Genomic DNA, 15,694 nt, shown 5'->3' with positions numbered 1-15,694 from the left:
GTAATCAATAATTGAATCGAATACGCAAATATCAGCCATTTGAGCGATTATTTTTGGCCGATGTTTGAAAGGCCATAATTCGACGATTTATTTGGTCAAGCTTTAGAAATAATTCAAGATTAAAGCGTTTTGTCATATGCATTGTATTCCACACAATAGACATAATAATAAAGTAGGCAATAAAAAAACAGTAATAGGGCAATGAGGGCAGCGATAATGAAGCACTAACAATGGTATAGACTCACATTCTGAACATAATCATACAAAAGTTCCAAAACATTTTATTGTAGAATGTATATTTGACACAGTTAAAATATCAAATTGTACACAATTGTGTATTGTGGATGACTGATAGTCACAGTAGTCATGAGGCACAATTGTAATCTTGAAAGATATTTCCAAGATGTTTGTGCCAAAATTGCCACCCCGAAGCCTCTATCCCTGCGAGAGGCAAATATTGGCAAAGGTGATATCTATTTTAATCGCGCCAGAGTTCCTTAAAGGTCACCAGCTTGTTGCCAAACGTCTGCCTGCAATTTTAAACAAGAGATGTTCATGTGAATGGAAGCGGAGCCAGATCACACACACACAAAAAAGATATTACAATGGAGGAGTCTGAGTACTTGGGAGAACTAAGAACTACGGAAATAATTTTCCTAAGCATCATGGCGGCGGGGGTATGTCTCGATGTAGACCTCGACCATTGAATCCAAATCGTAGCCCACATCATTGTTAACGTTCAGAAGCGCCAGGCTCTTTGATTTGGCCGCGTCCGGGGTGTTTTGCATGTACGACGTGTAGCGCTTGTACGCCACGTCGCAACTGATATCCAAAGCCAAAGTGGGCAGGACGCCAAGAAGTTTGAGGACGGCGAGCATGTTTGGGAAAAATTTCACGTCGGCCTGCTGCAGAGTTTCCTGCAGTGTGGTGATCAACATTTCCCCTTTGCCTTTTTTACTCCATTTAACCCACCAACAATGCAGCTCGGCGGCCAGGGAACCGGGGTTGGGGATGTCGTTTTTGAACACTAACATATTTTCTTCCTCGGGCTGGCCGGCTTTGTTGAGCTCGACCACAAAAGGGACAAGGGACAAACATCTCAGCGCTTTTAGGTGGTCATCGCCGAAGAGTTCGCGGACTTCCCTGAGCGTGCGGTTGACCAAGGGGACGGAAAGGTGCTCCTTGTAGTAATTCTCCGGTTGAACGGTTCCCAGGTCGGACTGACGCTTCCTCAGAAGCGAGCGAGGAAGTTCTACCGGGATATCCATGGCGGCGGCCAGATTGACCGCCTCTTCGGTCCAGAACTCATGGTACACCTCGATATTGTCGGCCACTTCCTTCAAAGAGTGCAGGACGGCTTTAACGCCGCCGGCAGCGAAATAAACATCTGAGGCTTCCCCTTCCAGGTTCTTCCCAAAAGCCCTCAAAAGGATCATGGTGTTTTTCAACACAACCAAGGAAATAATGAACTCAAAGTCAGACAGAGCTTTGGAGATCTCCAAGGCGTCGTAGGTGATCTGGTCGCTCCATCGCAAGTCTTCGTTGTCGTGTACGCTGTCCGCGCAGAGCAGCAAAGCCTCCGCCAGCTCCAGCGTCACTTCGAACGCGTCGGGTCTTCGGGTCCAACCGGCGCAACACGACTCTTTCAGCTCTTTGACCTTCTCCTCTTTGTCGGGATAAATCACGGAAATGGCGTGCTCCAACTCCAGACGGAGTAAAGGAGACTGCTTGAAAAACGACTCGATTTTCTTCAGGGTGGACATGACCAGCCGAACCCCCGACAAAGCCATGCCGTCGGCCAGCGTGATGTTCAAAGCCCGAGTGGCTCGAAACGCCAGCATGGCCGCCGGATATTTGCCCCTCACTTTGGCGGCAAACGTTTTGATTCCATCGAAATGGATTCCGGAGCAGGAGTGGGCCTGGCCCCGACACCGCTCCATGTCCACCCCCCATCGGTCGACCAATTCAGACAGCAGGTTCTCCGCCAACGCGTCGGCGTCACCGTCAAAAGACAGGAAGCCCGCAAATCTCTCCCGCTGGTAGTTGGACTCATCCACGAAGCGCAGGAACACGGGGAGGTACCACTCCTCCGATATCTTCACCACCTCGTCGGTAATGAGCGAGAAGAAGCCGTTTTCCTTCACTTCCTCCAAAACCTTATTCCGGATGCATCTCTCGCATACTTCCATCAGCTTCTTAAGCTCCGGCGGTGAGCCGGCCTCTTTTTCCGCATGGTACTTCTTCATCCCCTCGTCTCCACAACTCATGCGATATTTTAGCAACGCCTCAAAGTTGTTTAATTCAACGGTGTCCTGCTTCGTACTGTCGGGCTCGTTCACCGGGATGTTTTGCTCTCCCAGCAACACGAGAGCTTCGAATAAAGAACGAAGATAGTCTTTGTATTCGTCTTCCTTTGACGACATCTTGGATTCTTCCCGGTCGGCTTCGGAGATTTTCAATCCTGCGCAAAGTTTTGAATTGGATCCATTAATAATTCATCTAAATATTTTAATCTCTTGACAGCAATAAAAGAAGCTTTACGCATCGATTTGCTACTTACTTTTTCTTTCACTTGTCTTTGTGTCGTCATACTTGAAAAGAAAAAGAAATTAAAAAATGCATTACACAGAAAACGAACCTCCACCATTCACAGCGTTTGCATTGCTGTGTAGAAAAAAAATACAAGTCACAGAGTCCCCGCAAAATGCTTATAACATTTTTTGCTCTGTTTTGTGTGCATTATCAAGATTTACAAGCTTGAATTTCTTGACCTCTTACTGTTTTTGAGAAGATTTGAATTTGAAGGTTCTTCCAAACATCTGATTGGTACTGTAATTTCAAAATTTTGCAATATGCACCAGATGTACAAGCATCTCACCTTTGCAGTGTGTGCAAATTATGCTTTAAGCAATAATAAGACCCTATGGATTGTTAGCTTGAATTGTGATTTTTTTTTTTTAAACCATGCAGAGTAGGAAACATATCCAAAACAGGCCACAAAGCTAAATGAAGGTTTTAAAATGTTTGCAGCTAGTAATTATTATTATTATTTTTGTTTTGGTTTCATACACACCATCTCTTTACTGCGCTTTTCTAGAGCATTTAGAGTTTTGCAGGGATCATCAAAAATAGTTGGTACGGCATCATCCTTTATGGCTGTGACTGGATCACTCTGTAAAATAAAAGCACATCGAAACATTACACCCAACCTAATCAATACGATGGACACTTGTGTAAAAATGCTTCATTTAACATTAGAAAGTACTTAAAATGGGAAATCAAAAATATATTATTTTATCACAAGACTTACACAATCATCAGATGATTCAAAATGCTTTGCACAAAGTCGGTAGAATCTGAAGAGATGTTCTGGGGATTTGTCCATTAGGTCTTCCCTTTGACATTTTTCTACCCACGTTTTACACCTGAAATGTGATGTCACAAGTTTTAGGAAAATAATGCAAATTGCACGAAATGTCTCTCCTTTTTTTTAATTATTAATTAAAATATGTCAATAATACATACATTTCTTCAAATTTGAGATTTAGTCACGACATTTAGACACTTAGTCATGGTCTTTTCAAAAATGCTGTTTTTGTTGTTAATTCCTTGTCATTCGGATGATGGAATCGTACAATTTGGCGATTTTTTTTCGAGACCAGTTTATATAACTCATCCATTTTTAAACACTGAAACATCGTTCCAATAGAGAAAAAGAACTACGGATTTTTTTGGTTGAAATTGTAGAGACAATCTGCTGACCATGGCGAGGAATTGTTTCTAAATTTAGGATCATAGCGTCATCTAGTGTACTATTAGCATAATAGGCAATAATCGTGAGTATAAACAAATATAATCCATTATTGTCGTTCTCCAACCTGCGTATTGTGCCTAAGCAAAAGCAAACGCAAGAAAAAGCATCGGTGGCTAGAGAAAACCAAAGACAACAAGCGGACGAGGATACTTTTTTGAATAGCGCTTTAAGCTTTATTTTTACTGAAAGACCAGCATTTGTTTTACATTCGGCTTACCTTTCTGCATCAAGAGGAAATCTGAAGAGTGAGTACAAGTCCGATTTTACACTTGTACAGTTCGGCGCCGCACATTGATTCTGCATTGTCGTCTATTTTGTCTTTATTCTGTAAATGAAGTTTATAGCGCTCAATTTTTTGAGGCAAAATGTCTGAATTTCCGATACTGGATTTCACAAGAAACACTTTCACTTTGAATTAAGTACTGCACGTGTGGTCTCAAATACATCCAGGTTTGAATCATTTCTTTCTAAATACGTTTATAAAAAATAATTGCTATAGTTCTTTGGGGAAAAAATAACAACTACAAGACTAAATATAAGAACGTTTATTGTGAAAAGCATACGAAAAGCTTTTCCTTGCTTGATATGCCATCTGGTTGTCAAGTTTCAGTGTAGCGCGCATGCGCGTCATTTCGGCCATTTTGATCGGTAGCTACGGCATCTACTTTAAGACAAAATACATTAGACGAACGCTGCACACAACTATTGGGTTTAAGGGCAGATTTAAATTGGTATTGTTTGGAGTTGGATTAAGAATAACACATCTGAGAAAAAATAAAATATTTATTTAGGTCGGAATACAGTGTTACTATGCATTTTTTTTTATTTCTTTCACATAAATGAATAAACACAAGTGTATTTTTTTATATACTTCTGCTTCACTCGTATTTTGAATACTATTTCCGAGCACATATATGATCATGAAGGAAAATCCGCAACAGGATCTTTGGAATGTACTAATTTGTAAATAAGTTAAAAAAAAAAAAGTTGGAAAAAAATTAAACGTGACTTTCTCCATAAACCCCAAAGTCGCTTAACCCTCTGTTTTGAGTTCAATCTACTTTATTAACCCACTTGTTTACATTCAAGGCGGAGCGGATTTTTATTAGTGACCGGTACTTGTGGAATGATAGCCAGTTTCAAACTAATTCAAACCGGTGCGTTCTCCCGACCGCGTTCCTTCGTTCGAAACATTCGATTGGCTAATATGACTCTCTCGCGAGAGCCCCCTGACCAATAAGAGTTCCGCAACGGCAAATCAAATGATACTTTCGCAGCAAATTTGAAAACAGGGTGCCCCTGTGTTGTTGCTTAAAAACATTTCCTTGGACGAACGCCTTCGATTTGCTAAATACTTTCAACCGAAAAGGTAAGTTGTTTTAAATCATTGCTCTGCAGGAATTTGAAAGTCATCCGAATTATTTGAATCAATGTGTTTGAGTAAGAAGCATGGAAAACACGCAATGATCGGATGGCGTTTGAGACTCATGTTTTGAATATTAAACAGTGTTATTATTATTTCGACGTTGTTAAGGATTAGTGCAGGAAATTAAATTTGCTGTATTTGATACATTTACTGGATTTTTTATTATGATTGTAATTTAATTGGATTAATATTGTGTTTTAGGACAAACGGGTGAAATATTTTAAGGTTGCAGCTGCGCCATGAGCAACATTGCTGTTTCGAGTAAAAACCCAGGCAACAGGAAGGTAAGTACATTTGTCATCATATCGCAACATTTCAAAGACTGCAGATTTGTGGAAAACTGAGTTAAATTGGTTGTATACATATCTACATTACAGTTTCCCAGCCCCGCTACATCGCTGTTCGGATTTTGCTGTTTTACCCAGTCGTGGATTTTTCTGTCACGACCATACGTTTTTCTACGTCGCTATTTTTTCTTACAATTATTTCCCCCCGTTTTAAGTCAGGAACATGGTGTTTGTGATTGGGTTGACATATTTTTCGAATTGTCACTAATTAGTGGTTATGCGTGGCAATTAAAATATACCTCGTGCATTTTAAGGAACCAAGATAGTCGAGTACTCGTTTATTTTGACAGATGCCTCAGTTTAATGTTTGGAATTGTTCCAGGGAAACAAGGAGAACGCTCAGCCCGGTGATGGAGTCAAGTCTCTCATCAGAAAAGACTTTTTAAAATCAACACCAGCTGTTTCTATTCAAAATAAAAGTGGTAAGAAACAGGAGACGCTGGTAAAAAATGGTGCCAGGAAAATCACCTCCCAAAAACAAGACGCAAAGTCCACGTCTGCAGAGGTTCTGAAAAAAGGCAAGCCCACGCAGAAAGATGTGGTTGGAGCACACCATCGGGCCGTTCTTACCGAGCAGAAAACGGAAAATGGAAAAGCTGCAACAACTTCATCTAAGTTTGCCCTCGGCATGTACAAAGGTAAAATTGTGCAGTCAAAAATCGGATCCATTTGGAAGTCAAGTGCCGCATCTCGTGAGGCGGGGTCAGAACCTGCAGCACCTAAAACACAAACCCAAAAGCTTTCCAATTTGACAAGAAGCAGGTCCAAATCTGTTGCTGATGGCCCTCGGAGCGCTCCCCCCAAAAATGCCCCCGCGAGATCCAAATCCCTGCAGGATAGACGTGAGCGAGCATCCAAGCCCGCAGCTAATGGCCGTCTTCCTGGACCTCGCTCCGCTCGCCCTCCGACCTCCACAGCTGTCCCGGCAACATTAAAACCCACCAGCGCTACAAACAGAACCACGGTGCCCCCCAAGCCAAAGATTGCCGTAACTGATAAGAAGGTCAAGAAGCCTCCTGTAACAAGCACCCACACCCAGTACAGATGTACTGAAACCGCAGCGGAAAGGAGGTGATTTTAAAAAAAAAAAAGTATTCTTGACTCTGGCTTGTTTACATTTCTGTTTTTAATTTTTTCTCCTTGCAGGGCAAAATTAGCCGAGTGGCAAGCTTCCAAAGGAAAGACTCTAAAGAGGCCCGCCATGACAAACTCGCGTCCAGAAACCAAAACATGGGCATCTGTAAACCACAAAACCGGTGTGAAACCAGTGACTGGTGTTCAGGCCCAGCAGGGGGAGGCGGTACCAGAAGCAGAACCCAGTCTGGGCCAAGATGAACCGGACCCTGCTGCATCTGCTCCTGGCGAGGAGGTGGAGGAGCTTCCTGAACCTGTGCAGATGCAGAGTCCAGTAGAAGTGATCATGAACACTAGTTTCAACCTGCCAGAAAACTCTGATTTGGATTTGCCTGTTGTGCAGGGTCGATTTGATGATGTAAGGCGCTAATAAAATGAAACTAAGATTCGACGTTTTAATACTTAAAAAAAAAAAAAAACTCATCTTTGTACTGTTTTTAGATTGTTCTGAACCTGTGTGATGTCCTGGAAGCCATGCAGACACCTTCAGCACACCAGAATGGTGAGCTCATTTGTATGGAATGTAAGATAGCGATGAAGCACATGTAGGAATCCATTTTGCCACTTGGCTCAACCTGTTTTCTGAGTCTAGTCACGTGACATTTGCAATCCATGATTGGCCAATCCCCAAGCAACTTCGATGTCATTGTTGACAGCAAGTGGCAAAATGGCCGCACCCTGAGATGGATTAAAACAGGATTTTGCTGATCAGATCACATTCCACCCAAAAATAGCAAATCTTTTTTTTTTTTTTTTTTTTTTTTGAATGAGCGGGGTTACAGCCAAAATATCGTGAATTTAAATATTTGTTTACTTTTTAAACCTTGAATTTATTCCCTAAAACATGTTTAAAAAAAATTGCTAAAAAATGCAATTTTGTTCCTAGAAGCCTCACAAGACGCAGAAGTCTGCAACGTTGCCGGAGAGGAAACTGTAGTTATGGAGGATGGCGAGGAGGAGCCCGAAAGTCAGGATGCCAAGGAGATGGAAGATGAAAGTGAAAAAGTGCTTAAGAGTGAGGAAGTTCAAGGGGACAGTGATGCTGACGCGGAGGACGTGTGGGAGCTTGATCATGGCCACGTGGTCAAATACAATTTAAAAACAACACCCTATCTGCAAAGGTAATGTCAATCCCATGGCAGCAACATTTGGTGATGTTCCGCCATATCAACTTAACTGGCCTTTGCGCTGCAACTGTTGGCCCTCAAGTCAAAAAGTTTGAGCGCCGCCTGGTCTAAAAAAATTCAATTAGCTGCTAGCAGCTCCGTCAACGTGACGGGGAGCTAAAAAGAAAATGTTTGAGTCAACTCATGCCAAAACTGTTACTGTCCTATGTTGCAGTGTGAAGAAAACAATCCAAGATGAGGTCCAAGCAAGCACGTCAAGAAGGAAAAGCAACATCAAAGATCTGAAGTTTCTGACGCCGGTGCGCCGCTCCCGCCGCATCGAGCGCAACTCTTCGCAACTTCCGCCGACCTTACTGGATCACGACCCGTGCGTGTCGTCGCTGGCAGAGCTGGTTATGATGGATGATCTTAATGCTTACGTCTACAGAAAAAATTCTGCTCTTATGGAGGATCTGCCAGAGCAGGTCCAAGCTTAACTGTGGTGGTGCATATGAAGTCTGTTAGTGCGGTATACACTGTTACGCTTTTTATTTTTTTTTTATTTGGAAAAAAAAAAACATGTTTTGAGAGCGATTATACACTTTTTGCTATTTTGAAAGTGGTTATTTCCAGTGTCCGCCTTTTCTAAGGTCTACTAATTTTAATCTGTATGTCCAAGTAATTGTGAATACTTTGAAAAATGTTAACATATTTGCCTTTCCACTTAAGTTCTGAATGTACATATTTTTAATAACTCTTAACTCACTACAATAAAAGGCATTTTATATCTTTGAACAAAAGTTTTGTGTATTTCATGCCCCCAGAGGCAAATACTTTGTACACTTTTATCATCTTAAAATGGGGAAGAACGGTTCTTACGGATATGATGAACCTGCAGTAGATGGTCTGTTCAATCATCTTTCTTATAATTCATATGGTGCATTTTTAGTTGAACTTGAATAGAGCCCCGCCCACCCAGTACGCACAAACCTGAAATCAATTTTGACCACCTTGTACAAAGTCAAAAAGATGCTCCTCATCCCTTGGATTCATTGTGAGATATTTTATTATAACAAAAAAAATCGCATACACACCCACACAAATCTCTTTGCAATTTTCTTCCCCGACTCACACTGTATAAAAAAAAAACAAAGTATGGTTGAGCAACTCATCTGCTGACCAGAGGGGAAGGTGTTCAGTGCTGTGTGCAGTTTCATTGTCTTCATGGGGGTTTATGTTCTTGAAAGCCCCCGGTTGTCCAGATCTTTGACCTATTTGGAACAAACACTCGGGTTAAAATACAAAATAACGCAAGATGCGGTTGTCAACACCCTCCCTTTCGATTCAGTTCCTTCATTTCTTTTCGGTTCGGACCGTTTGTTTTTCCACTTCTGGAAAAAAAGCTGTCAACTCCTTTCTTTCCTCTAACCACATATAATTGGTTATTTTCTGCTCTGTGGTAAAGTTATCTCAGAATAGATTTTTGTCATTTTGACTGTGCACAAAACGTAACCATGTGCATAACAGTGCCTGGAACTTAAAAAAAAAAAAAAGTGATGAAAATTCTTATTTTATTGCAACTACACTTTACGTGAAAAAAACAACGCCCTTTCCCTGGCATCACCCTACTATTTGAGAGGCACTGACTAAAGGGATACTGTTAAATTTTTCACATTTAACTTGAGCGCCCCCCCCCTCCAAAAAAAAAAAAAAAACGTTACCTTGTATATCCTGACGAGCCAGTGTTCTGTGGTGTATGCTTCTTCCAACACATCCAGTTCAAAGTCTTTGTTGCCAATTTCAGCGTTCCTCACTCTGTCATAACCCGGCGGGCGCTCTGCAAAGATCGCAATGCTCATGACCCTTGGGCTCATGCGTTTCAGACAAACGCAAGCGGTTTGAATGAAGCTGATATTGACTCACTGGCCTCAGTGTAGACCTGACCGAAGCGGTAGTAGCACATCTTGTACATGAGACAGTTGAGCAGCACGGGCGAGCCTTCGCGGTCTACTCGGAACTCGCCCGTGGGAGTGTAGTAGTCGTGCTCCTTGATGTGCTTGCCCGTGTCGGTGCTGCCGCCGATGCGGACCATCCACAGAAACTTGTTGATATCTGTGTCAACGAATGTTACACATGCTCCTTATTTTCAATATTGGTGCCAAAATAATGCCAAAGGCTCAAAATATTACTATTTTAATGAGAAAAATACATCCGGCTCACATTTGTTGTGGAAAAGATTCAGACCACAAGAACAAATACAGATTTAAAACCGCTTTTAACTTTTACTTAATATTCCTAGCTTGTGCATAAGCTTAAAAGTCCATTAACAGTCCATTCATTATTTGTACTTGATTTTTTAAAAAAAATCAAATTAACTGATTCAATGTCAAATATGTATATTTTTTTAAAACATCCAGGTATATAATCCTGGGTACCGTACTTAAATATATATTTTTTTCAAGCGTCAGATGAAAGGAGTCTCTAAAAATGGGCAGTATTAAAAGAGATTACAGACAAAAATTTTGACATTTTACCCTTAAAAGTCGTAACATACCATCTGAGGAATAACCCGTCAGTCCTCCGAAGATGACCAGGACATAACTGACGTCCAGCTCCCTCATAATCTCATAGGCTCGCTCCTCTGTGGAGGCCATGGCCTAAAATCCGAGAAGCGGGTCAGAGAGATTCTCGCAAGCGCGTCGCCGCTTTCTTGGTTCTGAGCTCACCTGTCCAACCCGAGAGATGTGCGTGTTGTTCCACGTGTTGTTGTCCACTAGAATGGTTCGATTTGCCATGGCGGTTATCTGGTAGCCGTAATCCCACCACGACATGACTTTGGAATCCTAAATCGAGTAAGGAGAACGATCCCTACATTCAAACGTTTGCTCCAAAATCGGCACGAGTTCGTGCACTACTGTCTTTTTTTTTTGTAAAATCCGACTGACCTCGGGGGTGTTGTGGCGAAGCCAGTAGTAGGCCTCTCGGAAGTCATCAAAAATGATGCGGCTTCCATCGCCGCCACGGGCGGACAGGACAATGGAGGGAGAGGAGTAAGCTTCGCTTGTCACCCAGGTGGAGTGGAAAGTGTATGTGATGAGGAAGAAGGCCATGACCAGAATCATCCCAGAGGCAACCTGTCAAAGACAACAACACAGATGTTGTCCATTTTATCTCCTCTCACACACACACACACACACACACACACACACAATTGGTGTGTTTTTATTAACCTCGGATTTGTGCAAAAGCTAACTGGCATTGTAAATACAGAAATTTTGAAAAAACTCCCAAACATCGCAAACAAGATTTTACACTCTCATTAGGTGCCTAGACTCATGAATGATATGATTTTCTTGTAAGGAAGGTTGCATTTGAAGATAATACGCAATTATCAGAGTTAATGGAAGCACCCACTTCATTTTTAATGGGGTAGGTGGAGTCCTGCTGCTTCTTGCTTTTTTTGTCAGGCCTGCTGACATCCAGATTCTTCATATAGGTTGTGAGCACCTGGGACACCCCGATGCCCGACAGGATGCACATGACAGGGGCCAACACCAGCATCAAACGAACCTGCAGAGAGAAGAGACCTGGGTGACTTTAATTCTGGAACCATAAATTCAGATGAGCTCATCTGGGATTTACCATAACAGCTGAGAAGTACATGCTGGTCACGCCATACATGATGATGAAGATCCTCGCATCCGACAAGTTATTGAAACAGTAGTAAAGTCCGACTGCGTTGAAAAGGAGAGGAGGCAAACAAGTGTTGAGGGCAAAAAATAAATAAGATGTGCACACAGTAAACCGATGAGCCCAAATATTACAGCCAAAAGCAAAGATCTATCCGAACCCGTTTATTTCGATCCTCGTTGCACGAGAGGGTGCTGAGCATCCACGTACCTGGGAACATAAACACCAGAAGTTGGAGATCAAAATAGTAGGAGGACCACGTTGTGGGCTGGTGCTCAGAGACCGAGGCGATAATGGGGATGTTGTTTTTGGCGTAGGAAGGGTCCAGCAGGGAGTAGAAACGACCGGTCCATGGAGAGATCTTTCCTGGGGGCAGGACAGTATGATATGGCAGTTCAAGCAGTTTTACCTGCTAGTGATGTGGGACTTACCAGTTAGCATGAGAACAGCACCCACGGAGAGCAGGAGGAATCCCACCAATGAGATGACGCTCTTAAAGAGCACCTCGAACTGCTGAGGGTTGAGTTTGCTGCGTAAATAGTCTACAAAGGCGTGAATCTGGCACAAGCCAAACACACCAAAGGCCGCCATGTGCTCCGAGGACTGCACAGGCTGGAAAAATAGAGAGGGCAAGCCTTGTACTTCACAAAACTCTCAAGAATTTCAATGTGAATATTAGATTGATTTTTATGAGATAAATATAAAGCTTTATGTAATTATTCTAGATTGGATATCATTAGGGTGCTGAAAGCTTTACACCTTACCTGGAATCCAACAAAGGAGATCTGCATGGACAAAATGGTGCCCAGGCAGTAGACTGTGCAGTATGCTACATAGATGCGGTGAGAGAACCGTCCAGTGAGCATCAGAACAAGGACGTGGAGGGGGATAAGGTTGATCAGGAACACGTAGCCACCCCAGGAGGAAACCTACACCCACGAAGCATAAAACACATCAGGACACTGAATATCTGAAATTAATCTAGTTGAATTGCCGTTTTCACACTCTTCTTTTTCCTTTTTCTTTTTTTTTCAAATTTCGTGATTAGCTGATTTCCTTCACTGGACAAACTACTTTGTAACTTATCAACATTTGCCACCAGGGAGCGCCAAAATACCTCAAGTGGGTTATAATAGCTGGGGGGAAGGGGGGCGGTTGTAAGTGCATTAAGGAGTGCCAAAAATATCTATTTTTCATAACATAAGGCCTGAAGTAATGACTTGCTGCATACAAAGAGCCCTGCCATAGTCTGTTTGGAATTTTATATTAGAACGAACTCGGGTCGCAGACTCAATTGATGCATTCAGGGAAGGTGGGAAATGTCAATAATTGGTTTGAACATAGACCCCTGGCTTCACTTTTACTCAAAATTCAAAATAAAATACATCAGCTGCACATGTGATAAAAATCGATTGAGTCGCGAGTATACAGTACCATCAAAGTTGCGGTTACGTGCAAATCCTGAAGATGTCGTTGTTTTACAAGAAGCTAAGAATCAGCATTTTTTTAAATTCTCTTACTGAGCAGAGATAGTCCGGCAAAGCAGAAAATAGCGTATTGTTTTATTTTTAAGTAATATTTTTGCTATCCAAAACAAGTTGCAGTTTGAGGAAAAAAGACCTCAGTTTTAAGTGTTATGAAAATCTGCTCACCATGTAGAAGTAGGCCAGAGCACATATAGAGGACCAGTACACAGATCCTGTTTTTACAGCCTTAATCCACATGTAGTAAGTCAACAACATGCAGAATATGGCAATACCTAAGAAGGACAGACAGGAAGGAAAAAAATATGCAGGTTCTTGTAACATTTAAAACATGAGCACACGTGTAATGATATACCTTCGTTGTCGTAAGAGCCAGCAACAGAACGGGAGATGTAACCAGGTACCACAGCAATCATGGCTGCGGCCAAGAGCCCCGCACCCGCATCCTAAACAGAAAAGTAGCTACTGCGTGATAATACCTTATTTGATTTGCATTAAACTACAACAATTCATCCATGTTTCGCACCTTCTATAATCAATTGAAATTTACCTTCAACTCTTTGGTGAAGTGATAGGTGACAATGGCTGTGAAAGAGGAAAACAAAGGAGCCAGAAAAACGCATACATTGCGAATATCAATGGTGATGTGGAAAAAATGTAAGACGTGGTACAAGGCAGCCGAGGTGATCATCAGTCCTAGTGGGGGAGAAAGTTCACATGCGTTACCGTGGTAGCTTTTATCGATTACATAAAAATGTCAGTCTTCTTGAAAATGAATTTGGCTACGTTTGCACAGCAGGGCTTAATGCTCAGTTCACATTTGTTTAGTGAAATGTGATTTTTTTTGTGACGTCGTTCACATTTCCAGATAAATGCAACCTTTATGTGAACATTGTTTTGGTTTCTCAAACCTGCTTTCACCTTTTGAGCGCAGAATTATCACATTCGTCACTTGTTGTATGAATGCGACCAAACTGTTCAAATTGAAGTCGCAAGACAACTGATCAGCTATGTATACAATTGAGTACCACATGACCAAGTAGCCTGGGTCACATTTAAAAAAAAATCTGATCCGCGTCGTCAACACTGCCATCAAAAGATCATATCCTGGTTGGATAATGGCAAGTGAATTGCAATTGGGTCACTTCAGACTGCTGTGTGAACGTAGCCTTACTTTTCGCATTCCTACCTGGATAAATGGTACCACCGATGATCCTCCCAAGTGGATACCATGCTCTGTCGTCAAACCAGTTATGAAAGTTATAAAATCCTTCCTCCGCCAGGAACCGGGTGGTACGGTAATTGAAGTACCTGACAGTGACGGACAAGTGTTACATAACTAAAATATGAAATTGTATTTTGTTTTGTTTGAGTGCAGCACAACTCCACTTACGGATCGAACTCATGGATGACACTCTCAAACCTCAAGACGGAAAACAGTCTGGTGGAGAAGGCTGAAGAAAAACACTCATGTTGAGGAACAATGCCGTTGTTTGCATGTTGATAAATGCTGAAAACACTCACAGAGGATAGCAGCCATAGAAAGGATGAGCAGCTTCAGCAACGTGTCTTGCTTTTCGTAGGACAAACGCAGGAAGCCCAATTTTGTCATCGTGGCGAGGTTGTTGATTGCTCACCTTACTAACTGATGAGAGGACAGGCAATGTGTTAGTCAGCAAGAAAGATTCCCATTTTAAAAGTGCAAAATAAATTCAACTATTCTAACAGTTGCAAGTCCAATCAGATAAGGCCACGCACTATTAGGTGGCGTCAGAAAACTAGGAAGCACGTCCTGCAGTGATTGGATGTTTTTCCCATTAACAATCCTCTGGCGTGGACAAAAATATAGCGAAAACGAATAAATAAATACACTCTGATGTAGGTCTCTTATTCTAGTGTATGGCTACTTTACAGCGAACACTATTCGGAGAGATATTACCGATGACAGATAAAACACTTCCACTATTTCGAAGGAGTTATTTCCCGTAAATTAACGGACTTAAAATGCAACATAAAAGAGTAAGCCTGTTCCGATTCAAAGTCCCTAAAACAATACATTGCAAGTGCTTCGTGGGTATTTACCTTTGCTTTCAGGAGTCTAACATGCTAGCAAGGCTAAGCTAATCATTTATTTTCAGTCTAGTTCCACTACTCTTTCCGGTAATGCTATTAGGGAAACATTCACAAACAAACAATAGAATGGCCTAAACAAACCCTTGCATTTTCTTGTAGAAAATATATTTTATTATTAATGCTCCATTAGCTGTACTTACCAGACCAGCTCCTGTGAAATCATACGAGTAGTACACAACCTAACGCAGCTAGTCCCGCCTAATTTGTGCCATTGCACTACCGTATTGGTTGAGCGTCAGGCAACCATGATCTTATATGGCTCTGATTGGCTAGTTTAGCTGTTGCTTGAATTTGGTTCTATCATTCCGACCGCTTTGGTGTAGTGACGTGTCCTTTGTGAAGGAAGGCGTTTTGTCTCCCTCTACTGATTAAAACACAAAGCACCGAAAATTAATACAGGTAGGCACAAAAAATCTAGTCTATTCTTTCGTTTTTTTAAATGAAAAGTGAACATCTAAAGTTAAATTGCTTAAACACACCCAAAGTGAAATACTCTTAGCTTTTGTTTTGACGAAAATAAGAGATGGAACTTCACTTTGGCTTGATATTTTGGTTCTTTG

The 15,694-nt window shown here is 41.8% G+C and overlaps 3 protein-coding genes across 3 annotated transcripts; 1 reads left to right on the top strand and 2 right to left on the bottom strand.

Annotated features, from left to right (window-relative positions):
* Positions 1-258: 258 nt before the first annotated feature.
* Positions 259-4,191, bottom strand: thap12a (THAP domain containing 12a). Its single transcript, XM_088439989.1, has 5 exons — positions 4,032-4,191; positions 3,311-3,425; positions 3,074-3,172; positions 2,561-2,591; positions 259-2,461 (listed from the first exon to the last, which is right to left on the bottom strand). The coding sequence occupies exons 1-5, from the start codon at positions 4,115-4,117 to the stop codon at positions 657-659; spliced, it is 2,136 nt and encodes a 711-aa protein (XP_088296115.1). The 5' UTR covers positions 4,118-4,191; the 3' UTR covers positions 259-656.
* Positions 4,192-5,084: 893 nt separating this feature from the next.
* On the top strand, positions 5,085-8,582 carry LOC148408346 (uncharacterized). The gene is made up of 7 exons (XM_088441191.1): positions 5,085-5,183; positions 5,442-5,524; positions 5,910-6,658; positions 6,734-7,079; positions 7,163-7,223; positions 7,608-7,842; positions 8,063-8,582. The coding sequence occupies exons 2-7, from the start codon at positions 5,480-5,482 to the stop codon at positions 8,322-8,324; spliced, it is 1,698 nt and encodes a 565-aa protein (XP_088297317.1). The 5' UTR covers positions 5,085-5,183; positions 5,442-5,479; the 3' UTR covers positions 8,325-8,582.
* Positions 8,583-8,875: 293 nt separating this feature from the next.
* stt3a (STT3 oligosaccharyltransferase complex catalytic subunit A) lies at positions 8,876-15,379 on the bottom strand. Its single transcript, XM_088441536.1, has 18 exons — positions 15,275-15,379; positions 14,526-14,646; positions 14,395-14,455; positions 14,191-14,312; positions 13,552-13,697; positions 13,357-13,447; positions 13,170-13,276; positions 12,282-12,446; positions 11,949-12,129; positions 11,728-11,883; positions 11,470-11,561; positions 11,242-11,397; positions 10,773-10,961; positions 10,554-10,670; positions 10,382-10,484; positions 9,751-9,939; positions 9,549-9,664; positions 8,876-9,098 (listed from the first exon to the last, which is right to left on the bottom strand). The coding sequence occupies exons 2-18, from the start codon at positions 14,611-14,613 to the stop codon at positions 9,060-9,062; spliced, it is 2,118 nt and encodes a 705-aa protein (XP_088297662.1). The 5' UTR covers positions 14,614-14,646; positions 15,275-15,379; the 3' UTR covers positions 8,876-9,059.
* Between the last annotated feature and the right edge of the window lie 315 nt (positions 15,380-15,694).

Source organism: Hippichthys cyanospilos, chromosome 18 (assembly GCF_059441005.1).
Source record: "Hippichthys cyanospilos isolate Australia breed blue-spotted pipefish chromosome 18, RoL_Hcya_1.0, whole genome shotgun sequence".
Lineage (NCBI taxonomy): Eukaryota > Metazoa > Chordata > Actinopteri > Syngnathiformes > Syngnathidae > Hippichthys > Hippichthys cyanospilos.
Note: the sequence above shows the minus strand (reverse complement) of the source record. Positions and strands in the feature narration are given on the sequence as shown.

What these genes read in the sequence shown, in the direction of transcription:
- stt3a (XM_088441536.1), bottom strand. Translation starts at nt 14,613, where the DNA reads ATGACAAAATTGGGCTTCCTGCGTTTGTCCTACGAAAAGCAAGACACG. An exon ending in TGCTGTTCTCATGCTAACTG is followed by an intron (nt 11,884 to 11,948) that starts GTAAGTCCCACA and finishes TCCTGCCCCCAG; the next exon opens with GAAAGATCTCTCCATGGACC. An exon ending in GACGGGTTATTCCTCAGATG is followed by an intron (nt 9,940 to 10,381) that starts GTATGTTACGAC and finishes TCGTTGACACAG; the next exon opens with ATATCAACAAGTTTCTGTGG.
- LOC148408346 (XM_088441191.1), top strand. Translation starts at nt 5,480, where the DNA reads ATGAGCAACATTGCTGTTTCGAGTAAAAACCCAGGCAACAGGAAG. An exon ending in AAAACCCAGGCAACAGGAAG is followed by an intron (nt 5,525 to 5,909) that starts GTAAGTACATTT and finishes GAATTGTTCCAG; the next exon opens with GGAAACAAGGAGAACGCTCA. An exon ending in GAAACCGCAGCGGAAAGGAG is followed by an intron (nt 6,659 to 6,733) that starts GTGATTTTAAAA and finishes TTCTCCTTGCAG; the next exon opens with GGCAAAATTAGCCGAGTGGC.
- thap12a (XM_088439989.1), bottom strand. Translation starts at nt 4,117, where the DNA reads ATGCAGAATCAATGTGCGGCGCCGAACTGTACAAGTGTAAAATCGGAC. An exon ending in TTGAATCATCTGATGATTGT is followed by an intron (nt 3,173 to 3,310) that starts GTAAGTCTTGTG and finishes TTTATTTTACAG; the next exon opens with AGTGATCCAGTCACAGCCAT. An exon ending in AAAGACAAGTGAAAGAAAAA is followed by an intron (nt 2,462 to 2,560) that starts GTAAGTAGCAAA and finishes AACTTTGCGCAG; the next exon opens with GATTGAAAATCTCCGAAGCC.